At 40.6% G+C, this 27,216-nt stretch overlaps 3 protein-coding genes across 7 annotated transcripts; 1 reads left to right on the top strand and 2 right to left on the bottom strand.

The window, feature by feature from the left end:
- Positions 1–4,735: 4,735 nt before the first annotated feature.
- Positions 4,736–9,485, top strand: LOC125727566 (protein-L-isoaspartate O-methyltransferase domain-containing protein 2-like). Of its 3 annotated transcripts, none has more exons than XM_049004380.1 (6): positions 4,736–4,839; positions 5,662–6,005; positions 6,369–6,471; positions 6,651–6,822; positions 7,671–7,794; positions 8,304–9,485. In XM_049004380.1, the coding sequence occupies exons 2-6, from the start codon at positions 5,699–5,701 to the stop codon at positions 8,744–8,746; spliced, it is 1,149 nt and encodes a 382-aa protein (XP_048860337.1). In that variant the 5' UTR covers positions 4,736–4,839; positions 5,662–5,698; the 3' UTR covers positions 8,747–9,485. The 3 variants fall into 3 exon arrangements, with proteins under 3 accessions (XP_048860337.1, XP_048860335.1, XP_048860338.1); XM_049004378.1 differs by having other exon boundaries at positions 4,737–5,111; XM_049004381.1 differs by having other exon boundaries at positions 4,737–5,111; positions 8,307–9,485.
- Positions 9,486–11,804: 2,319 nt separating this feature from the next.
- LOC125727542 (kinesin-like protein KIF3B) lies at positions 11,805–20,845 on the bottom strand. Of its 2 annotated transcripts, none has more exons than XM_049004341.1 (9): positions 20,704–20,845; positions 18,006–19,506; positions 17,804–17,905; positions 17,304–17,426; positions 17,040–17,158; positions 16,765–16,881; positions 16,269–16,374; positions 14,531–14,733; positions 11,805–14,155 (listed from the first exon to the last, which is right to left on the bottom strand). In XM_049004341.1, the coding sequence occupies exons 2-9, from the start codon at positions 19,425–19,427 to the stop codon at positions 14,050–14,052; spliced, it is 2,298 nt and encodes a 765-aa protein (XP_048860298.1). In that variant the 5' UTR covers positions 19,428–19,506; positions 20,704–20,845; the 3' UTR covers positions 11,805–14,049. The 2 variants fall into 2 exon arrangements, with proteins under 2 accessions (XP_048860298.1, XP_048860297.1); XM_049004340.1 differs by having other exon boundaries at positions 11,805–14,158; positions 20,704–20,844.
- Positions 20,846–21,696: 851 nt separating this feature from the next.
- LOC125727543 (GDP-fucose protein O-fucosyltransferase 1-like) lies at positions 21,697–26,355 on the bottom strand. Of its 2 annotated transcripts, XM_049004343.1 has the most exons (8): positions 26,182–26,355; positions 25,835–25,956; positions 25,505–25,687; positions 24,881–24,993; positions 24,073–24,265; positions 23,592–23,834; positions 22,418–22,623; positions 21,697–22,133 (listed from the first exon to the last, which is right to left on the bottom strand). In XM_049004343.1, the coding sequence occupies exons 1-7, from the start codon at positions 26,315–26,317 to the stop codon at positions 22,438–22,440; spliced, it is 1,176 nt and encodes a 391-aa protein (XP_048860300.1). In that variant the 5' UTR covers positions 26,318–26,355; the 3' UTR covers positions 21,697–22,133; positions 22,418–22,437. The 2 variants fall into 2 exon arrangements, with proteins under 2 accessions (XP_048860300.1, XP_048860299.1); XM_049004342.1 differs by having other exon boundaries at positions 21,697–22,623.
- Positions 26,356–27,216: the final 861 nt, after the last annotated feature.

Here is a 27,216-nt window from a genome sequence, read left to right on the forward strand (position 1 = left end):
TGTATGATTCATTTTAATGTTATCTATGGAAAATAATAAATTATTATTGAAATAATGAGCCAGTGTTATTTTTCCGTCATTTCTTGGAAGCCCAGATGCAAGCGAAAAATAACATATGGCTTCCATCATTAGTCATTCTGTTATTAGAGCAGATGCTTACCATCAGTCTGAAAAAGGACTGCGTAATGTTTTTCATATTTATAACTAGTTTAATTCCTTTTACGCTTATAATAAAGCATTTTATAGAATTGTTTGTCCTTTGCAAAAGAGAAAAGAACTTGAGGTTTCACTTGCAGTTCTCCAGCTGAATCATAATAATTCAAAAACCAGTCAGTTAACGACAAATGAAAACTGTGTATCAACACTCCAATGGTCACCCCCCCCACACACACACACCCACACACAGCCTTTAAACCCCTACTGTTTTTCTCAATGAATTCAAAACTCAGAAGAACAGCCTGTCCATCTGCAGTGGACCTCGCGTCCTTTCTTTCTCAGTGCCTGCACTTGGCACAGATGACAAGCTGTTAGCCTCTGAAGCCAGGACAGCTGAGGAAGCTTCAAAGCACGAGCTCCATCACTCAGCCAGCGCACTTCTGCCGGGTCTTATATTTAATCCCATATCCATTTGCATAAAAAATAAGTGAGAAACAAAGATAACTTTCATCTGCATCCATACATTAGCACATCTTTTTTTTTTTTTTGTTTTGTCAGTCTTTTGTGCATGCATGCGTGTTTCTGGAAGAGGAAGAAAGAGAAAACACAGAGATCCAAGAATTTCTGATACCATTTTGTTCTTCTGTGTTTTCTATGAAGTCCTGACTTAATTTTTTTTTTTTTTTTTTTTAGTGCTGGTTGGTGCAGCCTAAGACAAAGACCGGAAAGTGAATCTCTACTTTGATCTCAACGTGGCTGCAACACCAATGGGTGCTGATGTTGTAGGCGGAGATTGGTAGCAGCCGTAAGATGGCCGATCACCATCCCATGTGCTGACAGATGGAGGGAGTCTCAAGTGAAATAAGTTACTCTCAGCAGGACCTGTGGTTTCTGGCATAGAGCACTGGCCCCAAACTCCTTGTGTACTTAGCAAATTAGCTGTTAGCATAAATAGAAACCCAAATGTTATTAATAATAAGAAAAAAGTGTATTTCTTTAACAGTGGAGTGGTAATTCAGTTGGTAGCACTTTTGCCTCAGCCTTCTGGGGTTGGGAGTTGTAATTTTGTGCCTGTTCTTTGGGCAAGGAGTCGGCATGTTCTCCCTGTTTCTGCAGCCTAGAAACATGTGGTTGGGGGGACCAATCGGATTAAATTGACCTTAGTATGACATTCTCTGTGTGTGACTGACCTTTGATGGACTGGCATCCATCTAGGGTGTCCACTGTATCATATCCTGTACTTCCTGGAACAGGCTTCAGGCTCACCCTACCCTAGGTGGGAAAACTGGTAAAGATTGATGTCCCTTTTAATTTATTTGCATGTGAAATTAAGTGAGGATACTGAAAGGCTCAGACTGTAAAACTTAGGGAACGATTTAAACCAAAGTCGGGCCATAACAGTCAGACAGCAGCTTTGGCATTAATCAGCAGCTCTCTCCCAGCCTTGACATGGTTTTTCCATGCAATTCAGGTCTAATCTAGTGAGAGTTTCTTTGACAATCACTGCACATGACCTCCCAGCAAACTCCTCAGCCAATTCTTGGTCCTGCAAATTGTCAGGTAAGGTATGTAATCAGCCTTTATGAGGTTGTATTAGATCAATACATGCATGCCAATCTTTAGAAATCTAAATGGCAAAATAATGTTTCAGTTTGGTTGCTACATTTATCCAAAGTGACTTGTGATGTAGCCATTCCTAAAATGAGATAAATTGTAGGCAACATTTTATTATGTCACAAGAATTTATTATTGAGCAATAGTTCCCTGAGGTTTCACTTGCAATTATGGTTATAATAAAGCATTGTAACCAGTAAATTACTATCTATATACTATATTTTAAAAGATCAACAGTGGAGCTTATCGGGAACCTGGGAAGGACAGGGTACAGCAAGAACTTCAGCTCAGTAGGTTCTTGTTCTATATTGTTTTTTTATGTATAAACTAATAAAATATTAAATTATTTGTGATTGCGAAAATTATATGTAAATATAATGTGCCAAGATTGTATCCAGCAGGGGTGTAGTTAGAGATGAATGGATCAGAGGAGTCTTTACTTGGGGGGGGGGGGGGGGCGATGGCAAACTTATATGTAATGTAAAAGCTATTAATGACTTAAGCCAAAAAATATATACTTATTTGTAGGGGGGAGGTGTCACGCCCAGCTCATATGATCCTCATGTGTGCCACGCCCCCCTGATTATCCACGTGTGCTTCCCTGATTGTACCCAGCCGTACCCTGTTGTCTCGTCTATTTGAGTCCATGTCTTGCCTCACTTCCTTGTCTGTCATTGATGTTAGTCTTTGGGCTGATGTTCTGCTCCGCCCGTCCCGCGCCTTTATTAAAGTCCCGTTTGTCCCATACTGCTTCCTGCTTGCCTGCCTGCCACTACGCTCACCCGTACACCCGTGTCATCAGCCCGATCGTGACAGGAGGGGGGCTAAAGAACATTTTAGGGGGACATCTTGGATATTTTTATTGCTTTGAAAAGTTGTTGAATTTTGTAAATGAATGCTGACACCTGCTGGACAAAAGTACCGGGTCATTTTGAAGAGCAACTTGTAATAGAGAGGAGAGCAAAAACTGCATCATTTAAATGCATATTTCCCATGGCAGAAATCTAAAAAATAACTGACACCCATTTCACCTCAAAATCAGCATGAATGAGCATTTACACTAAAATAGCTTAACTGAATACAACCAAGTTACTACACGATTTGTTAAATGTAAATGAAATCCAAGCTGTGTACACACAGCTGTTTGATGATTAATTTACTCAGGGGTCTCAGGACACCATTTGTTTGTATGGAGTCAGTTTTCCATATCGCTCCTATATAATTACTGCATTCTGCAGTGGTTACTGTAGGCAGCAACCAGGCAGTTCTCAAAAGTGGAGTTTAGCCTATAGATTAACTTTTATCACTTTATCTTACTTTCTGATGGCATCAGTGAAGTCTCCTAGTACAATTACAATTATATTAATTTCAAATTCTGCACATAAACAAAGAAATAATAAAACCATCCATTTTCTGTAACCACTTAGTGTGAGGAGTCGTGTGGGGTCCAGAGCTTGTGGGCATGAGGCAGAGAACAACCAAGGATGGGAGACCAGTATATCACAGAGCACTCACACCTGCACACCTACTGTATGGGCAGTTTGGTAACTCCAATCAACCTCAGCATGTTTTTAGACCGTGGGGAGAAACCAGAGTACCAGGAGGAAACCCCACAGGGAGTCGAGGCAGAGACTCAACGATGGTCCCAGAGATGTGACGTAACAGTGCTAACTACTGTGCCACCACGATTAAACCAACACTAATTTGAAAATTAATTGTGTTTTTATTTATCTTATTCACATCACTTTCCTTGGTGAAGATCGCAGTGCTGGGGACTGGGGTCTGCCAGATATTCCTAATACTGACCCCTGGTAAGCACAGCCACCATTTCCGTCAGTGTGAGAAGTTCCTCAAAGTCTACCTCGCACTGCTCGACAATATCCCTAGAGTAAGTCAACACTTCCCAACCCTAGGTGAACAGAGCCTCAGCAAGATCTCACCTCTCTACTGAGGTCCCACCTGATTTGTTAAACGGTTTGTCAAAACATCTTTTGGGGCAACACAATGCCTCTTTAAATCCTCCTACGCACAAGCTTTTGTTCCTGTCACTGCCTTTGCCGCAGCCTTTATAACTTGTTGGTACCTTTCAGCTGTTTCAGCCCTATGCAAGTATTGCCTTGAAGGCCTCCCTTTTCAGCTTGACAGCTTCCTTCGCCACCAGTGTCCATCAATCCATTACTGTCATGACAGGCGTGACTGCCTTCTGCCCAAAGCCCAATGTGGCCACTGCAACAACTGATTCCTTGAACATAGTCCATTGATACTTCATGTCCCTGAATTCACATGGCACACTCTCTGCACTAATGTTCAAAACACACAGCCTCGAGTTTCTGCAACTTTCAGTTGCATAGAAGCAATCCTTTAACCTACTGGGCAGACAAGAGTACCAAACACCCACCTGTGGTCTTTCACCAAGAGAAAATCCAGAGAAGGATAGACTACAGATTGAAGGGTTTAGTTCCAGAACTGACAGTCTGAATTCTGGGTCCTACCTACATATCCTTGCTGCCCATATGGCACTGTATCTGACCCCGTTTTTCATCTTATGAGTGGTGAGCTTGGAAGATGCTCAATATAGCCATTTCAGGCTGAGCCTTGCTGGGTTACATGGATGGCCCGACTACTAAGTGTCCCCCCCACAAACACCACCATCAGGCCTGGATCCACGAGTAGCTCCAATAAGCATACTCCTTACTCTATTTTATTTTTTCATTATGCTCTGTTGGATCGTCGTTCGTTTCACAAAGCTGTTTGCTAAGGGAGATTATACAGAAAGATAAAACTCCAGAATACATCGTTCAGTGGATTGTCAAAGTACACAACCCCCTCCACCACGCTAAGGTCATGATCTGAGGGGAATTCTTTTTTTCTCTTTAGAGGAGAAATTATGTGTTAGATGAATGTGGCGAATAGTGCCGGTAACTCCCCGACTCCCGGGAGCGCGCATGACGTCGGTTGGTCAGGTGGTAAATGTTTACATGCAGTGTGGCGCTGGCTAGGAAGCGCTGGAAAAAAGGGGCACCATCGTGCAGCGACACGTTATTCTCTTTCCAAATCGAGATACTCTTGGTAAAAACATTTTAATGCCTAAACTAATTCTACTTGCGTGACCTATTCTTCTCAGCCGTGGCGAAACTTCCTCCGTTTATTTCCTCCTCTTCTTTCGTTTTTTTATATTTCCGATTTAAGATACCGGGGAATATATATGAAGGTGGGCGAACTTTAGCACCTTACAGTTGCTGTAATTTTGTTGCGCAGTTGCATTAAGCGTCGGTTTCCGAATGAAGTCAGGCTGCTTGTAAATGGTAGCGCTACGATTCGATAGCCAACATTTTAGCATTGTGAGTATGGCAGTTCTATTATTTCGTATGATTCATGTTTATAAGGTGCCACGTGCATTAAATAGTATAACGTGGCATTCTTATTAGTAGATGGAAAGATTGCATTTTTTTTAAATAAGCCTGCATACGGGGAAAAACGATGGACAAATAAGGAAACACAGTGCATGTAAATCCCCCGCAGGAAATAGTGGTGGTGTTTATTACTAAATGAACCCTCCAGCGCCATCAACTGGTGGCACGCCCGCAAATATTTAGCTCTTGATCTCTTGTGTGACAGAAAAAGGACACCTGCATTCCCTGAATATGACATTGTCCAGTCATTTTATTTATTGTGGCTTGTGCTGAAACCCATCCATGGTGCTGTGCCATATTAAAAAATGTATAAAACAATATGAGAAATATTTTGTATGAATCAGGGAAAATGTGTGCAAGACTTATTATTGGTTGATTGTTGTTTAAAATGGCCGGGCAGATAATGCATCCCACGTCCTATATGCATTTTAAACAAATTCTGTGTAATTTAAATTTAACCCCAATTTCCTGTTTGCAGGAGTAGACACCTACTCAGGCCTTTTCGTGCTGCTGAAATGGGAGGGGCTGTAAGTGCTGGGGAAGACAATGATGAGCTGATTGACAACCTGAAGGAAGCACATTACATTCGCTCCGACCTGGTGGAGCAGGCTTTTCGGGCCATTGACCGTGCTGACTATTATTTGGAGGAGTTCCGTGATAACGCCTATAAAGACCTCGCCTGGAGGCATGGAAACATCCACCTGTCTGCTCCCTGCATCTACTCTGAGGTGATGGAGGCCCTGGATTTGCAGCCAGGGCTGTCCTTCCTGAACCTAGGCAGCGGTACGGGCTACCTCAGCACCATGGTGGGCCTCATTCTCGGTGAGACCTTTTACTAAGTTTGAGATGTCAGATGATCCCCTTTCTGGTCCTCAACTGTTCAAACTGAGATGAAACTGCTGAATATTCAGTTGTTCCTGCAGAAGCAGTTGCTCCTTGCCGATAGATTGTGTAATGAACTATTTGGCAAAATAAATATTCATTGCTGCATGTTTAACTTGTCTTGCAAGATCAGTTAATTGTATGTTGAAACTGGAACATGTGTGTTTAGTCTTCTAACGTTTTTTTTCTGCACAAACAACTTTAGTTTACCATACAAAATATGGCCATTTCTAATGTGGGATTTCTCATTGCTGATGTAAGTCCACAATTTATTCATTTTCTGACCACTGACTTTTTTGCCAGGTCCTTTTGGTGTCAACCACGGGGTTGAGCTTCATGCAGATGTCATAGATTATGCTTACAAGAAACTGGATTTCTTCATCAAAACCAGCGACAGCTTTGACAAGTAACACTTCTTGTGCACTCCCTACTTGTGTAGGAAAATCCATAGCTGCCACCTTTAAGGGGTGAAAATGCATAGACCTGGTGACACATTTATTAAATATTTGTTTTGTTGTGTAACATAAGATGAACTTGTTTTTATACGCATTGAAGACTGATATATTTTGATTTGTCCCCGTGCAGGTTTGAGTTTTGCGAGCCCTCTTTTGTGGTTGGGAACTGCCTAGAGATCATCCCAAATTGCAGACAGTATGACAGGGTCTACTGTGGAGCAGGGGTACAAAGGGAGCATGAGAACTTTATGAAGAACCTTCTGAAGGTTGGGGGAATCCTGGTTTTGCCACTGGAGGAGAAGGTGAGTCACTTTGATGTGTTCATCCAGCACCATTAAAAACAATTTGGATTTTAACTTTAAAAGGTACAGTTACCTACAGCTAGGGTACAATTGGCAGGCACTTGAGGGTACAGCCCCAGTGACAAGCAAAGGGGCAAATTGGTACAGTATGGGTCTGGAGCCTGTCCCAGAAGCTATGGGTGCAAGGCCCATAGGACAAGCACTTATAGAAAATGGACATATGGATGGATTGATGTATGTATGTGTCCTTCATATTCAATAGCTATCACTTGCTTACAGTCATTGGGATGAATGGACACAGTGTAATTATTAATAAATACCTATAAAAATGCATAATTGGAGAATGATGTGGTGTGCATTATCCCCCGTAGTGTAATGCTTAAAGCACTCTTTACTGTACACGTCGTTTTGCTTTAGTCACTAGTCCATTAATTCTACTCTTGGTGCTTCGCACGGACACTGCAGTTGTTATTGGTAATGCAAAAGGATTTGTAGATCTCACTAAAGGACTTATTTTTTCCTTCCAAATGATCTAAAGTGACTATTGACCAAGTGTGCTTCTGTGGTTGTGTTTGTGTTAGATGAAGCAGTATAGTTCAATCTTGATGGATTTTTTTTGACTACACTGATGGAGGGTAAAAATTGGTCAAGCTATATCAGCTGCTTAGGCCAGCCGTGGGAGTAGTCTCCCTTCCACTCAGCTTATTTTGCTTACTTTGGAACTTTGTGTTAAAAAAAATACAGTTAAATTCACAATTTAAATTATTACATTTTGGAAAGAAACAAAATGTTCACATGTAAATGTTTTTTACATGCAGGGCACATTTTAGTTCTCCTGTTTCTTACAGCTGACAAAGATCATCCGCACAAGTCACAGTACCTGGGAAACAAAGAAGATCATTGCAGTTTCTTTTGCTCCTCTTGTCCTGCCAAAGAATGGAGACAGGAGCCAATCCGCAGAGGTCTCTCTACGTAAGTGTGCAGAATCAGCCATATAAATGACAAACGTTAATAAAATATTCAAGATTATACCACAGCTTTGTTCAATACTATTTTCTTATAGCTCCAGCAATGTTGCGTAGGTGCTTCCAGTGATAGCCTGACCAGACATTCTATCCTTATAGAGACTGTATTTTTAAGGGCACAATGTAACATTATTAAATGCTAATTGATTTAATTTTCTTCTAAAAAATGAACTATGACTAGTGTAATCTTTATTAGCCGTGGTATAAGCGGGATAAACCACTTCAAGGTGTGTGGTTATACGAAAATAATGAACTCTAACTTGGTTAGTGGCTCGCCGCTTTGTGTCAGGCTACATTACACCAAGTTGTCATTGATTATTATTAGTTTTGTTTAACCAGTAAAAGAGTGTTTATCTTGGTAGTGAGAAAAATAACCTCTTGAATTTTTTCCTCCCATTATTGTCACTCTGTTCATTTACCTGTACAAATGCACATCCTCTGGTGAATCTCCTGAAGCAGCGATGTTCGAAGTGCGGACGCTGCAAGACTTGGCACGCATCTCCATACGTCACACCCTGAAGGTGATTCTGGGGGCCAGTCATGAGCGCGGGGCCGCTGGGTGTCAGCGGCCAGTGTTGGGGGTACCCAAGAGCGGGCCTTGTTTCAAGCGCAGGCGCATTCACCGGCGACGCATCAACTCTGTGCTCTTGGCCAGCAAACACACCTTAGAGCACCGCATGATTCCGGAATCCTTTGACGATGACAGCAGTGACGGTGTGGAGGAGGAGGGTCAGCTAGGGCGTCTTGGGGTGGGGTACCAGGCCAAAGATGAGGAAGAGGAGAGGGGAAACAGAGATTCTGCACAAGAGCCTGCAATTAACTTGCTAAGAGAGAGAATCCTCTCCCTGCCATTGCCCGAACCACTCAAAATGTACTTGTTGTACTACCGACAAAAGTAAACAAGCGGCATCTTAGCAAACACTTCTTGAGCTGCAGCTGAAAACAAGATTTCTGGGGAGCCTTTATCCTGGTTAAATAAAGACTCACTTTCTCCTTTCTTGTATTAAAATACCAGAAATATTTCTAGGATGGAGTAATGGTGCTCAGTATACTACTTTGGTTAAATTTTTGGACTCTGAGAAGCAAAACCTGACTCGTGGTGCAGAAGCATTGACCTTTAGGAGAAAAGCTGAGGTAGTCTTTAGTGGATTTAATGTTTCTGGAAGATAAATGTTCTTTCTAAGATTCATTAGCAGTGTGGGGTCTCCACACCTATAAATGACACTTCGGAACCATTGAGAAGAAATTGTAAATAAAAATAAATTTGTAGCAGACGGGTCCTGTTCTCCATATATCCTGTCATCTGTTGATGCGACACTGGTACTTGGAATAATGGTTCTAACAGTTTTGGATTACTATACATTCCTCCAGAGTTTGCATCAGTGTCCAGTGTGAGGTGGGTGCAGTAGTTTGATTATGACCACGCAGCTTAAATACCAGATAGACACGTGATAGCTTGTACTTTGCTTTCTTCTGTTGAAATCCTGAGCTCTTGTGCAAGTGCAGCACTTCAGCTGCAATGTGTTTGTTTGTAAAACAGGAACGATTTTCCCACACTTTTGTCCATGTCATTTTTCTATTTTTATGCAACTTAAAATGAGCTTGCTAATAAAATATTGTTTGAGATGTTTCAATAAACATGTTTTGTACCTCTTCAGTTTCATTTGATCATCATTATTTTTGATATTCACAATTAGAGAATATATTCTAGGCCAAGAGTTTAACTTAAAAACAAAATTTCTACATTAGCATTTTTCCTCTAACAAACTGATGTTTGTTTGCTTTGGTCATAATCAGTAGCATTTAAAGTGGAGTCGAGTATGTGCATGATATTAATATTCATAGCTTTAAAATAGGTGTTAGCCACATAAATCTCTTGCAACCACTTATCCTGCTCAAAAACTCCACACGTGCAAAGTGGTGATATGCAACAGTGTTAACAGTGTTTAATGTGCTACAACGTAGCCTGAAGTCTATTCCATCCTGGAGTTGTCTTCGGTAAGAGGCACCAGGCACGGCCAGGTCTATTCATAGCCCCCCAGATTTGGTACCAGGACGTTGGAGTTTACCCCACTAAATGAGGGGCGTCTCACTATGACTTTGTTGAGGGATGGGCTCTAACTCTTGCCTTTGCCAATGCTCTGAACATCAGTTCAGTGTATCTAGGCCTCTTGGAGACCTTAGGTGGGGAGCTGTGGGTGCCCCCTCTGGGGACCCCTTGTTCTACTGTAAGCCTCCCAGAACTTGATGGTGGACACCTGTGATAAAGGGGATGTCAGGCTAAAGAAAAATTAACAATAGAAGAGAGACAAACCATCATAACACTCAAAAGTGTAGGTCTGTCCTACAGAGAAATTGCAGAGAAAGTCATGGTGTCAATGAGTATAGTCTCCTTCACCATCAAAAGCCACTCAGAAACTGGGGGAAACTCTGACAGGAAGAGGTCTGGCAGACCCAAAGTCACAACGGCAGCAGAAGACAAGTTTCTGAGAGTCAACAGCTTGCGTGATAGGTGGCTCACAGGACCACAGCTTCAAGCACAGCTTAATAGTGGTGGTTACAGCTCAGTGTGTTACATCAACTGTCAAACATGGAGGAGAAAGTGTGATGGTCTGGGGCTGTTTTGCTGGATCCAGGCTCAGTGACTTGTACAGAGTGAGAGGCACCCTGAACCAAAATGGCTACCACAGCATTCTGCAGCGCCATGCAGTGCCCTCTGGTTTGCGCCTAGTGGGTTAGGGCTCATCCTACAGCAAGATAATGACAAGAAATATAAGTCCAAGCTATGCCAAAAATACCTTAAAGAAAAAGAACAAGATGGTAAGCTTGAAAACATGGAGCGGCCAGCGCAGTCTCCAGACTTAAACCCCATCAAGCTGGTTTCGGATGAACTGGACAGTGGGGTAAAAACAAAGCAACCCATAAGTGCCACACATTTGTGGGAACTTCTGCAACACAGTTGGGAAGAACTTTTTTAACTTTAGGTATTTGTTCTATGCTTTCATTTCAGAGTGCAATAAGACATTGAACTGCTTGCATTTCAATAAAAAACTGGAAAAATGTGGGTGTTCTAAAACCTTCGACCAGTAGTGTAGACTAAGAGCAATATTCTTTTATGACTTGATTTTTCATGGAATGTTGATCTTAACAGTGAATTCAGCACAGCGCATGGAATGCAGTTTGAAAAATTAACACACCAAAGTATTATTTTTTAATGATAATGCAGATACCCTACTCATGTTTGTATACTGGACATTTCCTACAAAATCTACAAAATTTTTCAAAGCTCATTCATTTATTGCAAGATCCTTATATGCAAGGTCGCAGATATCTGGAAACAGCTTTTGAAAATAATTTAGTTTCCTTGTCTCAACATTTTACCGTAATAGATCAAAGATGGTCATGTAAACCATAACAAAAGTATAATTCTGTACTTAATTTTTTCTGTTCTAAATTCAAAACAGGAAAAATAGCAGTGCCATCATCCATGCATCCATCTTCTAACAGCTTACCTGGCCACGGTCACCAGGAACGTATCCCAGGCAGAAATGGGTATAATGCAGAAGTACACACCTTGGACAGTATTCCAGCTCACTGCCAGGCACCTACACACGATGATACTCGATGGACAGTTCAGAGACGAGTTATCTTTAGTGCGTGTTTTTTGACCACAGGAGGAAACGCACACAACACAGGGAGAACATGCCAACCACACACAAACTGATGGTGAAATTCGAACCCATAACCCAGGAAGAATAAAACACCCAGATCCATCATTTTAGCTAAAAATGCTGAGAAAAAAATAAAATTAAGCTAAATTATAACAGCCAGCATCTTCTCTTGCATGGCCTTCATTCTCAAATTCCCAAATGTTATTTTAAATTAATGACATTTATTTTCACCCTCCCAAAATAATTATAAATGACACCAATAAAAAAAAAATTATAAAAGTGATCATTGGACTTTTTTGTTTTATATCTTTAATTCAAAAAGCGCTGAAGGGTAAAAAGATGAGTCTAACATTCCCAGTCAGCCACACAAATGAAAATACATGGACATTTGTCCTATTCATCACAGTATAAATTAGAAAGGACATTTAGGAAATGCATTTCATGATCCAGGGAATATGTATTCAGTGAATATGACTATATGGTTGACTGTTACAGTAGCATTTGAAAATTAAAACTCACATTTCAGTCATATTCATTCACGTTATAATATGTATGAATGTATGAAATCATGCTGTACATAATTACTTTCCGCACAATTTAGAAAAAAAGGTGTGATTTCCGGCTCGTTGTTGACGCAATTTCTCTAATTATGGGTATTTGTTCTCAAATCAGGTATGCAAGAAGCCAAGCATGCGTACTTGTTAAAGTCAATAAAACTAAATTATTACGCAAGATTGCGAATGAAAACTGTGGACCACCTTCCTGGAAAAGGTTTTGTGCACTTTATACAAAGTAAAGCTAAAAACATTTTACCAATCTGAAAATATTCTTTTATCTGCATTTCAAAAATGCAAAATATACAAGTATTGCATAACTTAAATCTTACATTAAAAAGTCTACTCCAAGAAAAATAACCTACAACAAAATGAGCTTCAATGTTATAAAATAAACAGGTAATACCAAAATAAGAGCTAGATCTGCAAACTTGGTACTTTGTATCAAATGTTTGAAAAGGTTTTACATATACTGAAAAACTTAAGGATAATCTATCAATGCATTCTTACAGACTATATACATTGTAAATGTTAGAGTTATTACAGTATAATAGCAGCAAGCAGTGGCACTAAATGGAAATAAGTGGAGGTAAGGGTGCAGGACAAAAATTCTGAATTGTGTCTCAGTATTCGCCACGTGAAAGGCAAAGCGAACAACAATTCAAGAACTCATTCTGGAACTGCAGTGAATCACAACACATAAAACACATTACCAACAAATGCATGGCAGTGAGGTGTTTACTGGTAGACAGTAGACAGTACCACAGATGTTCAGCTGGAAAGGGAATGAAAATTCTTCGTGATATGGAGATTGGATAACTAGTCTTCTAAACATTGTGCTGCTTGGATACCGGTCACAAAATTGTTTAAAGCTAGTATGAGTCGAATTGGCTAGTTTTGCAAACTGACACAGAGGAAGAAATGCCATTACATATTAAAAGGACGGTGCCAGTCATTCCTTTTTTCCAGAATGCGCTTTTGAAATATATTTGCTTCTTACATGATGGAGTGAAGTTAAAGGCACCTTGAAACGTTCATGTATATTTCCCCTCATATTATCCTATTCCAGATGTTCTGGAAGCAACAGCTTAAAAACAGAAATGGCGCTCTGCATGTCATCAAGCAAAAAACTTAACTGAGCCTAAAAGTCACCTGCCAAACAGTCGGCATTTGCAGTTTATATTCTGAGAAACTCCTTTCACCTGATCTTCAATGAAAAATTCAAGCAAAGATATCATTTGCTCAAGTGTTTAAAGTGTATAAATAAATGTCTGAAAACCAACCCTAATTCTGGACTGATGAATTTGCTTTTAGCCCCACTAAATTATTGTTATAGCAGAAATGTCCTAGCAAGTTCTCATCAACTTTTGGAGTAGCATTAGAATCAGCCTGGAATTGTGCACGCAAGCTATATTACATATTACACAAAATACACCAACATTTTAACTTCAAACACCTATGCAATGTGTGCACTTGACATATTTTAAAGTGCCTCTTTAATGTGTCAATCTGTAAAGTGCCCAGGAACAAGCAGTTTGACCCAGCCAGCAGCTGGTACGAGTGCTGCCATTTTATAACATCAGAATGTATGCAAACCTTGTCAAGGAAATGCAGTCCTTTTAAGCAAGAAAACACTATGTGCACCGTGGCACTGATTCAAGTAACGGGGAAAGCGTGTATCCTGACACTCTCTACTGTAGTTATTTTTAAGGACAATTTAAGGTCAGAATTTTAAACATGAGACATAAGACTCCTTCTATTCACAGTCAACACACTTGAGAGGTTACAATTCAGACTGACAGTCCTGTACAGTTTGCCTCCCTTGTGGTCCTTGAAATCTAATGTACCAAAGGAAAAAAGCAGAACTTGAATATCCTGTATTGGGAGATTTCTGCCCTGTGTTTTAGTCAGGTTGTACCAGTCCTTTCATTTCTTTCTGTACAGCAGAGGGCCCCCAGAATAGAGAAACTCAAGTAATCATTTGGGTACAAGTCCACGAGATTGTGGGTAGAGGGGATGTCCTGAGCTGGAGGGAATCTGTGAGGAACTGGGAGTGCTCGCCTTTTTTCCAGTCTTGGGACGGCTGCTGAATGGGAGAGGGAGAAAAGGGTTTTATTCTGATTGATCCTTAGCTTGCCTCCCTACCAATTCAAAAGAAAAACAGACTCGACTCACTGACATGTTTAAAGTACAGGCAGAGGAATACCTCATCATATTATCAGGACATGATATTTTGTGATATCGATAATATTCTCCATTGCAAACAGAATTACTTTTACTTACAGACACTAATTTACATAAACAAATACTTTGGAGACCAACCACTGTCATCTGCATAGGATTATTTGAACACAGGCAGTAATATTTATTCCTCCAATCAACACACTACATTGCTACTTCATATGTACTTTTAAATTAGGAAATGGAAAACAAAGCAGTATTCCAGCAAACAGCTCACCTGGACTTTGGCTTCCTCACGCTGCTAGCACTGCTGCACAGCAGGTCGGTGCTGTGGAACGTGGAGGCGTCAACCTGGATTTCATCCTCATCCCGCAGGGCATCCTCCAGAGCTGCTGCCACCTTGGGCGCAATGACTGGCTCCTCGTACACCTTAGTGGTCCGTGTGGGCAGGTCCAGTTCCAACAGTAGTATGTTCTCAGCCTGCGGCACAGGAAAAGTCTTAAGTGATCACTCATATAATACAGTGATAATACTACAATGCATGCAGAAGACTTTTTTGGCAGACAGTTTTTTTATTGTCTGATATGCATTGTCAGTTGTGGGACCTTACATTGACATGTGTGTGTCTTTCCAAATCATGTCCATTCAACTGAATTAGCCTTGGATGACTCGAAAGCATTTCACTACATCAGTGCTTCCCAATCAAGTCCTTGGTGACCCCCAGACAGTCCATGTTTTTGCTCCCCACCTGGAGCTGGGATGGAGCAAAAATGTGGACTGACTGAGGACCAGATTTGGAAACACTGCACTAGACTGTTGTAGTGTATGATTAAGTTCTGATTCTCACATGCACAAGGAGATTGCCACCCTGGACAACTGGCCATCTTTTCCATGCCAGGGTCCACCACTGGCTGCGACTAGATGGCAATGCTTCTGCCCATCATGTGGCTCACAACAAGCCCATGCTTGAAATGTCAAACATCTTCACACGTGTTTTGTATCATGCTTTCTGTTCACACTTGGGATCCTTAACCAACCAGTAATAATATCTGCCATTGCCAGAACAAGCAGGTAAAAACTCGCATTTGCCCACTGTGAGCATTTTAAACTGCAAGGTAGCATACATCAATGTTTCCTGATGGAGATTAATCAAGCGCACACATGTACACCCCTACTCCATGGCTCTTCAAAGTGCTATCTGTGCACTTTGGCACTGACAACCAGCTCACATCAGTGATAGAAACATTAAACATTAAAAAGTTCAGATTTACTAGAACACATAAATTAGAACATACAGTAGGCCAAATTTTTGCATTAGTCTTGGTATACTTTCCTTCCTTTTTCCATACTTACCCAAACTTGGAAAACAATATCAAAATCAAACTAAATCAAATTCCAGAGTTTTCCATAATACAAAGGAACCGTCATTTAACAGATTTGCCAAAATAAAAAGCTGGTATTGAAAAGCATAATGGATAAAACAAGCAGCAGTTGGAGACACAGCGAAAGAGAACCACACTACAGTCAGTCATGAGGCTTCCTCTGTGACCATTAGCTTATATGCATTGCACTTACAATGTCTAAAGCAAACAGTATTGATCCACAAGGCATACACAGGAAAAATGATACAACTTTACTCTGCAGTCTGCCAAGTTACCCTCTCCTGTAAGAACCACTGCAAGATTAAATTGCTGAAACCGTTTTTCAAACAGGGGCCACAAACGTGAAAAATAACCAGATGCAAGGGGTCATTAAAGTTCTGTAAGGTACATTATATAAAATACAAGAACTGCTGTTTCCCTTTAATGCAAAATCCCCTTTAAATCAATAATCAGCCCTGAGAAACATGGTCATTAAAATGCATTAGAGAAAAGCGGCTGACAGATGAGCCATCCAGGGATTTATTAACATAGTGCCATCGCTCTGGTTTCTCACGTGGCTTTTACAAATCAATGTTCAGTGCACAAGCTAGTCTAGTGGAAGGCAGTTAAAGCAAAACGAAAAAGCAGGCATACCCTGTATCTCACGTCTGGTCGCATCATCATAGCCCTGCGTGCATGCTGGCTGAGTGGTCGCCTATAGCCCACTGCTGACACAGGCCGAGTCATCATCTGCTGGTTACTGGGAAAGGGGGCAACAGGACAGATGGAAGCAGATGAAGAAATGATTTTAAAAAAACTTGCAGATGACGAATGACATATGTTTCTGTGACCTCCCCCCACTAATTCAGACGAGCGGAGTGCACAGAAAAGCCAAGCCCATTCTAGAAAATTATTCCTTTCTGACTCGTGCACTGGTTTTATTCCAGGAGTGAATCATACTCTTGGCATGTTAAGTTTGTCTTTGGAGACTTAATCCATTTAATCTGAGCTCTCCTGTGCCTCCACTGAAGGTGACTCACGCAAGCTCATATCCTCACCTCTTTCACATTAAGATAGACATTTTGACAAGAGCAAAACACAAACTTTCCAAGTGACCGGCAGTACACACAGAGCAGCACACGACGCTTACTCCTGAATACGGGTGATGGGCCGCAGTTTCCACTGGTCTTCCTCATCATCCAAGAATGCTCGGTTCACTATTTTGTTCTTCTCCTCCATGGGGATAAAGTTCTCAATAATCAAGTGCCTGTGAAGCACACAAAATAAGAAAAGATGCGTGGAAAGTAGAGACTACGTAGAGAGGAAAAGAGCTAGTTTCAAAATTGTGTCACTTTCATAGGGGTTATGTTGAAATTTTGTCATGGTACAAAAGGCGATGAAATAAAAGGAGTTACAGTTCCCTACTTGAGCTTTAGCTCCCGGGTGAGCTCATTCTGTGTCTGTTCCAGTTCCTGTCGCTCCTTGATGTGTACTTCCTGGGCATCCTGGATCTCTGACTTCACGGCCTGCAGCTTTGCAAACAGCTGATAAAAGACAATTATGCCAATGACTTAATAATCATGACAACCACAGAAACATAATTCCTAAAAAGGTTTGTAATACTGACAGCAATGCTACAACTCAAATGAAAGGAGGTAGGAACATGACCTGCTGTGCACTCATACTGACCTTTTTTAGCTTTTTGGTTTTGATGTCCACTTCTTGCTGGAGGGAGCTGTACGTCTCTTTGAGCTCCAGCGTTTCCTCATCCCGACATTCCACCTGCTGCTGTATCTCTCGCTCCTTGCGTTTCTGTAAACACACCACGGGTGTAACAAAGACCCACACTGACAAGTAGGCATTGGCAGCAGAAGCATGACAGCAATGGGGTGAAGGCAGATGGGGGAAAAAAAGTTTTATTTGTCTCACACACATGCATACACTATACATCTGTGTAGTGAAAATACTGTCAAGTGACAAACGTGATAGATCATTAACATTAACAATGACGTCCTTCCTAATGGAAGTGAATCGTAATTCATATTACAACAGTCCACACAAAAGACTGGTAAACATAATTTTAAAGAACCCATCAAACTGTAAAGTGTTTCATTTGGACCTTGCACTTAAGACAAGTAAGGATACAAACAGCCACCCAACAGCAAAAAATTCAAGCTTAAACATTTTGCCTGTTCAGCAATTTCCTGTCGCTTTTGCTCCAGTATTTTCTGCTGCTCATTGGTGTGGTCTACGATATTTTTCCCTCCAACCAGAAGCTTGCTCTCCATAGCCTTATAAAAGAACAAATGGGGCAAAAACAACATTAAATGATGTCATAGACACATTAAAAACATGCTCAGAATATGTGCGCCACTGAAAGAAATTATTTACCTTCACTTTAGCTGCCAGCAGTTCTGCAGCTTCTTGCTCCCTCCTGAGGTCCTCCATCTTCTTCTCTTTTTCCCGGAGCAACTTCAGCTTCTCTTCTGCCACCAGACTATGGTCCTCCATGATGGCTTTCTGCTCCTTCTCAAGCTTCTCTTGCTGTTCCAGCCAGTAGTCAGCATCCTCCTTCTCTTCTCCATCTGCCCCATCAGCTCCGTCATCATCCTCATCATCATATTCCTCCTCTTCATCCAGTTCCTCCCCACCTTCCCCGAACCTCTTCCTCCTCCTCCTCTTCTTCCTCTTGCCAGAACGCTTCTGCAACTGCTCTTTGAGACGGGCAATCTCCTCCTGGAACTCCCGCAAAAGTGCATCCTTCGGGTCCTCGTTCACACGGGGCTTGTTCTTTATGTTCTTCGCACGGTTAGAGTACCGCAGGGTAGTCAGGGTCTCCTCCACATTATAAGAGGCCGGACCAATATTGGCCACCATCACAGTCTTGGCATTCCCCCCCAGTGAATCCTGCAGAAGTCGCGTCAGCTTCGAATCACGGTATGGAATGTGGGTGCTCTTGCCATCCACCAGTGCAGATATAACATTTCCCAGTGCAGACAGAGAAAGATTTATCTTGGTCGCTTCCTTCAGCCGCTCCCCCTGAGCCCCTGTCTTAGTCTGCCTTTCGCTGCCTGCCAGGTCCACGAGGTTTAACTTGCCGACACGGATGTGGTTCTCCCCATCTAGGCCGATCTCGCTGCATTCGATGGTGATGACAAAAATGGCGTGAGAACGGGAGCTATGCTCATTCATGTTTGTGGCACCAACTGAACGGTTTTGGTTTCCCACATTCATTACATGCTCTATCTCTTTGACACTCTTTGTAACAAAGGAAGACAGATCTTTGACATAAACTCCTGTGTCTGGACGCTCCTTTAATTCTAGACGCCTAGTCTGGTCTTTCGACAGAAGGTCTCTGATCTCCTCTTGGTAGATTTCCAGGTAAGAAGCCCGTACTAAATATTGCTGGTTTTGTGACCGTGATATATGTGTGAAAATATGCTCAAAAGAGTTTGGAATAACACCTCTGCGCTCTGGATCATTACGCACCCCTTCCATTGTGTAGGTTTTCCCTGTGCCTGTTTGGCCATAGGCAAAAATTGTGCCATTAAATCCCAGTAAGACAGATTCTACAAGTGACCTGAACGTCTCATCATACAGCTCCACTTGCTTAGAGTTCCAGTCATAGACAGAATCAAAGGTGAATACCTTCGGGTGTTCTTGGGCAGTGCCCCTGGGGTTCTTCACGGACACCTGCCCGAATTTCACATCAATTGAGACAACCCTCTCAAAGTTGGCTGCCTTCTCCTTTTCGTTCATTGGTCGGCATCGCACCACCACCTTCACAGACTCTGAGTTCTTACTCTTGGACATTTTGTGAGTTTCTTAACCCCTTAATTCATTTGTTGCTTACAACGTTCTTTCACAGCACTCACTGCACCAGCATCAACACCTGCAGGAAGAGATCACTCAATTAAAAAAACATCTGGCGTTTTTAATGGCATTTACAGAATAAATTACTTTAATAACATTTCATGTGTATTTCTACAAAAAACAATCCTGTTTACCCAAGCGAAACTTAGATTATATTTCGTACGAAAGAACGAAATTACTCCAACATCAATAACGTAAAATATTCTGTAACCTTTAACAAAGAAAACCTTTAATCACTATTTATTTACACATAAAGCAAGGATTCTCAATTTTGACATTAGATTCAGGGGGAAAAATGTCACAGCCAAATTAATTGTCAGGCCGAAATCACTGCATACGTATAAAACTGACCGGTGGCTGTTAGTCGCCGCAGCCAGCTTGATCCTCCAGTCTTAAACCATTTCGCCCTATAGACCCGACAGCGTCAAAATACTAATTTCCAGGGGTTTTCCTCTGTTTTATTAAATATATAAGATCTTGGGAATCCCAGTCATAAAACAGACGAATGTTTCACAGGAAATCGCCGCTTCCTTCAGAAAGCATTTTATAAATCACGAAGATCTGGTTTTGACGGTCCTCAAGTTGAATTAATCGATTTCACTATTAATATTATAAACATTCATAGACAATGACGTCTATGACCGCCACTAGCGAGCCAGGCAAAATTAATTCGTTTTCATTAGCTAATGCTAATTAGCCAGCTTACCCTTCCATTCTAACAATCGATACCTGTATTAACTTATGCAAACGCTACTTCAGATTGTCAGCGGTCAGGAAATAGCTGACAGAATTAATTTATTCAACCTAACCAACGCATAAATACGTTTTGCTGATAATAACCTGTACAAAATCTACCAGTCTCAAACTGCTTACTGCCGGGCGTTTTTTCAAGGGCTAAATAGTATCGTAAACCATCCTACTAAACAAGCAGTACTTTTTATTGTCTAAAACACATCGAATTATATTATACATAAATACACATAAAAATAACGCCGACAAGAGCGCCAGCCACCACGCCAGCTTCGTGCTGAAGGTTTCGCTGAATGAAACTAAAGGGTCGCCTCCACGGCAACCGAGCACGAGCGGCCTAGCAACGGCAAAACAGTCTCGTGCGAAGGAAGGCGAGCTTCAGCGCGACCCCCCGCGCGCAGAAAATCAAGGCATCACCCGGTTTTTCCCAAACTAGCAAACCCAGCAAGTTGTGCTTTCCACTTACAGAAAAAGCAAACGTCAGGCCGATGACACAGCTCCTCGTTTGCCTACTACCTGGAGCTCCGCTCAGCGACGAGATCGGCCATTACTGCAGTCCTGCCTGCATGTCCTGCGTTTTCCCGGAAGGAGCGGGATAGCGCCTCTGCGCCTCCACCCGGAAAAGCTGGGATGAGAGAAAACATCCTCCCACCCTTCCAAGCCTGACGAATTCACTCCATCGGAAAAAGATAGTTTTATTTCACAAAAACCATATTATCTGGAATACAGAATTATCAAAATATGTCTAAGGACATCCATTTGGATGTGTTAAAAATAGCAGTGGCTACATTTTTTTGCAACAGAATCTTTCGGTAATCTAAATAGTAGTCATATTGCGATAAATCCCAAAACATACTAAAGACATAATTTCAACAAATAAAGTGGCCTTACAATATTTTATAGTTATACGTTTTAGTGTGCATTCTTTTAATGTAATACGAAACTCTTGCATACTTTGCTAGAATGCAAAATGTGAAGTAATTTCTACAATTTCCATGTATCGTGTTACAAAAGTCAACGCAGACGATACACAGCTGTATATAGTACATTACAAAGTGCAAGATGAGTTGGAGAAATAATTCACATGCGTAAATGGTTCCAAAAGGCGTTTAAATTAGTTGGTTTTTACAACTGAATAAAATCTGGCCACCCTTCAAATTTGACCTGCAACACATGATAATTGAACGGACACATAACAGTATACACTGAACGTTATTATATGGAATGGAAAAAGAATGTTTGCACTTCCAGGTCATAGGTCTTCATAGTGTAGGTATGTTTAGTTACAATAAAGGCAGGGAAACTGCTTCATGATTACTCCATGCTTAAAATAATAATGCAGATGAAATGATAATACACTGCTAACATAACTATACTGCATTCTGAAAACATCTTACTGGATATATAAAGGAAGCAGACAACATTGTAAAACAGGACTTCACGAACGAACAGAAATCTATTCAGTGTCTTCTCAACTCGCATTTACTTTGCCCGTGCCTCACATTAAAGGAAACAAGTACAGAGTGAGTTCAAGAGTTTCTTTGGAAAATAGCTGGCATATTTAGACACACAAATCGGAGTGCAACAGAAAGATATACAAGGCGGTAACATTATAATGACCTCCCTATAATTAGCATCCAAAGGATCAGTTACCACCACCTATATGTGCCCATGCTCACATGATGAAAAATCCAGCTGAGAGGAAAAAAGGTTCTAGGTTCCCTGTTTTTCCTTTCATAACATGCTCTCTGAAAGGGATGTACTTTCTGCAGCCACGGAGAATGCGTGCTTAATGAACTGACCCAGGTTCGTCCTCCCTTGACTGGGATGCAAATTCAACTATTGAAGAGAAGTTCTGTTTGGGGAAACTGGAAATGCTCCAGTGCCATGAAAGGCCTGCTGGACCAAATAAACAAATCAGTATCAAACTGGCATTCTATAGTATAATACTGTAGTGCATATAAAAATATATATATTTTGGAAACTCAGTGTATCTCAATTCTACATTAATATAAGTATGTTGAATTGGGTAAAGAGATACTAAAAAGTGACCATTTCCATTATTATTTCCTCCTTGTAGCTGACCTACTAATTCTCATTTCTATCGGTAAAAACCATTCATAGCCATTTCAGACAGATGTTTCAGACTAATCAAATGAAGTAAATTCAAGGGTTTACACCTCAATGCTACTTGATATTATTAAAGTTCATCCCTCTTTCCAGGGTTGTCCAAGCCAAAGAAAGATGAGGCACGTCCATGGATATCTCGATCCCTCTTTACGAAAGCAGAGAAGGAAGACACACAGTTCCCGATGAAGTGATCTGCTTGTCCCAGAATATATAGGTCAATTTGTGCCATTTCTGGCTGCAGGTTGACAACCTTCACCTGTAGGAAAATAGGAAAAGGGAAGAAGTTCTTGTACAATTTTCAGATCCAAACAAATCTGTTTTTAAAACTGATGCATTTTCCATAAAATGAACTAAATTATTTCATCCAGTAAACGATTACATGAACAGAAATATTTTGATTAGTTACATATATAGACATGCAAGTTACTGCGTGCAGTGGAAAAAATGTGTACTGCAATTCTTGTTTCTCTAATACAATGCCTCAAAACTTTCTATTGATTTATACTGATGTCCTTTTATTAAATATCACTTTTTATTGCATTGAACAATCATGACCTGTTCAGAATTTAAAAATCGCTAGGATTACAAATAGGTCAGGTTTAATTTTCCTGCTGAACAGCTAAGTCCTGGAATACAAGTTTGGCCAAGTAATGGAACTGGATTCCGGTACTCAAGAGAATTAGTTTCCTAACCATGGAATGGTAGGTTCAGAAAACATCCCTTGATGCTGGTAGCAGTGTGGTTGTGGATGTGACTTCGGAAGCTTGCTCTCTTCTGAAGTATTTAGCATAATAATAATGATAATAATAATAATAATAATAATAATAATACTTAGCAAATCAAGAAAACCTATTAGAATTTAAATTTCTTGAAATTAAGTGAAATTCAATTCGGTTTCCTATCATTCCACTTCAGTTGCAATTATGTTTCCCTAGACCAAGGAGCAATCGCCATTTCAATTTCAGCTCCAGGAAATGATTTGGAATTTACCAAGCATTTTCAATTCAGTTCATAAGTGAAATATTATTTGGTAGAACTCCAGCCAATATGTATACGCAACAAAGGACAATGAATATAGGAGAAAAAAAAACACTAGGAAAAAGTAAGAAACCAGAAATATATGCAGTATTTGTGGAACAGTGCAACATATCCAAGAGGTGCAAATAGCAGAATGAAAAATGACTGATCAAGGGTGTAGGAGGTTTGTCATTCACGAAGACTAACCTTTCCCTTAAAGAGCTTATGGATCTCAGTCTTATAGGACTCAGAGTCAGTTGCAATGTAGACAGAGCGGGCACCTATCTTCTTAACCCACAGCCTGAGGGCACGGCTAATCTCTGCCAGGTCGGGCAGGCACATTGTCATGGTGAGAGGTCGAGCCGTGTGACGACTGTATCCCACACATTGCGGGGACGCCATAAAATGGGGCCCTGTGTCCTTATTTTCCAGAAGCTTACAGGCATTTTGCTGAAAGGAGAGGAAGAGCAGTTTTTTAGCCATTGCGAGATTTTAAATACCATGTTGTTTTGAACCAGAGTACAACAAAAACAAAGCAAATTTAGATTAATAAAAAATAAGGCTACCATTAAAAATCCAATATACATGAATGCTAAATAACTGAACATTCTCACAAAGTGATTTCCTCATATTAAAACAATACATAATGTAAGAAATGCGCTGAATGTCTGCACCACAATCATCTCACCCAGTCTGATCCAATTCTCAGGTGAATGCCGACGTATGGTCGACTGAGCAGGGCTTTGACGTGCTCCTCTCCTGCTTGTACCATCTTATCTGACCACACCATATAACGCTGCAAACCTAAATGCTCTTCCTGAACTGGAAACTGGGCTGGAGCTCCAGGGAGAGCCATGACAGGATGCTCAGAAGGAGGGAATCTACACACACAAAAGGTACGCAACAAGCCTGCTATAATACAACATCAACAATACAAAAGTTAATACGGTTAAAGTTAAGTCCCACAATTTCTAGAGCAAATTAAGGTAATTTTTCTCCATAGTCCCTATATAACCATCACTGGTCCTTTTTGTCTCTTTTAAATATGCAAACCTAATACACAAGCCAAAAATTTATATACAGGCTGGGTTAAGAATGCCAGACTTGACAACTCTTACTTACAAATGGGCTGTCATAAAGCCTATAATGTTAGGGTTTGGATTAAATACAATGGTTTGTGATAAATATATACACTACTGTGTGACTCATGAAAACATTGTGTGGCTTTAGCCATTCATCAGCTCAATGTACAGTACAGAATTATATGTAGTGAATTTTATTATTACTGTCTACATTTTTTTGTCCGACCTACAAATTCAACTTAAAGATATACCTATTGAACAAAACCTGTTGGTAACCTAGGAATGTCTGTACAACTAATCTATTTGAAAGAATGACTAAGTCATTTCTGCATGCACATGCCAGAAATTTAATGTGCTATAGCCTGCATTTTTAAAACATTTTTTTACTATGAAAATATTACATTAAACACTCACTTTGTCATCCAGTGGGTCTCATAGTAGGATCCAAATGATATACTATTGAAAAGTATCGACTTATCAAACTCCACTGCAAAGTGGTCCCAGAATGGGCCGAACGGATTGCCATCCTGGAAGAAAAGAAAATGCAACGTAACGTTCAAAATAAATATGAAAATGGAAAAATATGACGACACACTGTTGAAAGACAAAGAACTGCTGACTCCATATTAGGAGCTGCACTTAAATAACCAAGTCTTAGCATAAATGCTAGAATGTAACTGACTTTACACAACTGAATGAAATAATACTAACTTTATCTTACAGTGTATATTTCATGGTAAATGAGCATTTCTGAAGTAAAACAGAACATGGACTGCAGGCTTTGTCAAATCCATTCACGTTAGTAGGGTATAGAAGATAATACATGGAATTCATCAAAAACAAAAATCATATCGATTCTTCAGTAAACTCTCGACATAAAACATTCAATTAAATCTTTCAGAAAAACATTCCAGTACGCAAACAATTTATAATCAAGCTCGGGGAGAGTGCTGTGTGCAAGCAGTAACTTGTGAATTCAGAAGTCAATCTTGTTATGTTTATAGTGTTAAGTTTATGTGTCTGTGATAAATTGCTTACCTTCATGGGGCAGGTCTTCTTGTCAGCAGAGCGTTGGGCAGCCACCTCAAAACAATAAGCCACCCTTTCGCCTGGAGGCCAGTGTGTAGGTGCTAAATGCTCCATGAAGTCCTCCAGACTCACCACCCTATGGTATTCATGCAGGGCATCCAGCTGGAAAAACTCTTCGTAGGGGATGTGCATCTTTTTACGCGTGTATGGTTGGGGGATGAGGGGATATACATTTTGAATGTGACTTTACATTGCCTTAATTATCACTCTGGTTCCAGGTACAGCAGGCTAATACAGATAAAACATCCTAAATACATCTATGTCAATCAATCTGCTTACATTGGTGTAAGGGGGCGTGTGGTGCCGATAAACGATCCAGGGCGGGACTGCCAGCGTCCGATTGAGCATTTTGGCAAATGACAGGGACCCCAAGAAATGGTCTGCCTGATTGCCAAATCTACCTGAAATAAAATAAACGAATTAAGTAATTACTAGTGTAACAAAGAAATCGCAAAGTTAAACTGTCATAAACACAGGCGATCATGTACTTAGGCAGGTAGTATACCACATGTGCAGCAGAATCGGTTGTTAAACTGGCACAGTTTAAAGTGGCTGGTTAATCTGCCTGTGGAAATGTACTTGGTACTATATCCAAAAACAATACAAGGTAAACGAAATAAAATTACCCATGCACGGACAGTACAGTACGTAGCCATTCTCATCCCACACAGGCACAGCTGCGTCAGAAAACAGCAGAGATAGGAGGATTATCCCAATTAACCTAATAAAGAAACATTTTAAATCACCCACTCCGGCCGCCATGTCTACAGAAGCAGACGGCTTTCAAAACCGGTGTCTCGCTGGTGACGCCACATGTGGGAGGGGCTTATAAGAGCACCGGCCATGCGTGTTGGCGGCTTTTAAAAAGCGCGAAATGAATGGAAGTATGAGCTTCTGGATGCGATTGTAGTATGTTATTTTTATGCTAGGATTATAAAACATTAAACTGGTGCTGGGGCATCCATGTATATGTCAATAAAAGTTAATAGCAATGGAGCATCTTTTTCAAGAAATGCTTTAATATCCAATGACGCAAAACGAGATCAGATAGGATTTGTGTTGTGTACTTATACATTTGCAAGGTAGCTGGAAGCAGGGATAGTCAGTCCTTATACATGGACAAGCGTGTCCGTGGCAAAAGGTATATATATTTAAGCTATGTTTTTAAATACAATATACGTGCTTAAAAATGTATTTTGATAAAAATGTCCGTGATAATTCCCCAAGGTACTTATTTCTGACAAATAGTTTACTAAAAAGTATACATTCTGGATAAAAAATATAATAAGGTCATTAATATTCATGACAAAACAAAAACGATTGGAGAGACAGCGCCTATAACCAATCTGAGGATTTTCGAGAATTTATCTTGGCTATAGCAAAAAGCTTTACTCTGCGGAAATGCAGCTACGTAAATCTATTACTTTCATTGCCTTGAATATGAGCCGCCATTTTGCCACATGTGTTACTCCCGCGGCAGCGTTCAAGCTTTTAATAAAGGACACGCTAGATAAGGCTTGTGCCTCAACCCACAATGCATTTCGTCTGCAGTGTCGATTCAACTTCTGGTTCATGAAAAATGTCATTCGGCCACCGGAAATGTATCTGCGATAAATCACTAATATCAATTTGACGAACAAAATGTTATTTAATGTATTTTG

The sequence above is a fragment of the Brienomyrus brachyistius genome, unplaced genomic scaffold (genome assembly GCF_023856365.1).
Source record: "Brienomyrus brachyistius isolate T26 unplaced genomic scaffold, BBRACH_0.4 scaffold102, whole genome shotgun sequence".
Classification (NCBI taxonomy): domain Eukaryota; kingdom Metazoa; phylum Chordata; class Actinopteri; order Osteoglossiformes; family Mormyridae; genus Brienomyrus; species Brienomyrus brachyistius.

Bases quoted from the DNA above. Each gene is read 5' to 3' on its own strand.
- LOC125727566 (XM_049004380.1), top strand. From the start codon at position 5,699: ATGGGAGGGGCTGTAAGTGCTGGGGAAGACAATGATGAGCTGATTGAC. The intron at 6,006-6,368 runs GTGAGACCTTTT...CTTTTTTGCCAG, and splicing joins CATGGTGGGCCTCATTCTCG to GTCCTTTTGGTGTCAACCAC. The intron at 6,472-6,650 runs GTAACACTTCTT...GTCCCCGTGCAG, and splicing joins ACCAGCGACAGCTTTGACAA to GTTTGAGTTTTGCGAGCCCT.
- LOC125727542 (XM_049004340.1), bottom strand. From the start codon at position 19,427: ATGTCCAAGAGTAAGAACTCAGAGTCTGTGAAGGTGGTGGTGCGATGC. The intron at 17,906-18,005 runs GTAAATAATTTC...TTCTTTTATAAG, and splicing joins TGCTGGCAGCTAAAGTGAAG to GCTATGGAGAGCAAGCTTCT. The intron at 14,734-16,268 runs GTATGCCTGCTT...CCTGTGCCGCAG, and splicing joins GACCAGACGTGAGATACAGG to GCTGAGAACATACTACTGTT.
- LOC125727543 (XM_049004343.1), bottom strand. From the start codon at position 26,317: ATGGCGGCCGGAGTGGGTGATTTAAAATGTTTCTTTATTAGGTTAATT. The intron at 25,957-26,181 runs GTAATTTTATTT...ATTTTATTTCAG, and splicing joins ACTGTACTGTCCGTGCATGG to GTAGATTTGGCAATCAGGCA. The intron at 22,624-23,591 runs GTTAGTCTTCGT...ATTTTCCTACAG, and splicing joins ATAAGCTCTTTAAGGGAAAG to GTGAAGGTTGTCAACCTGCA.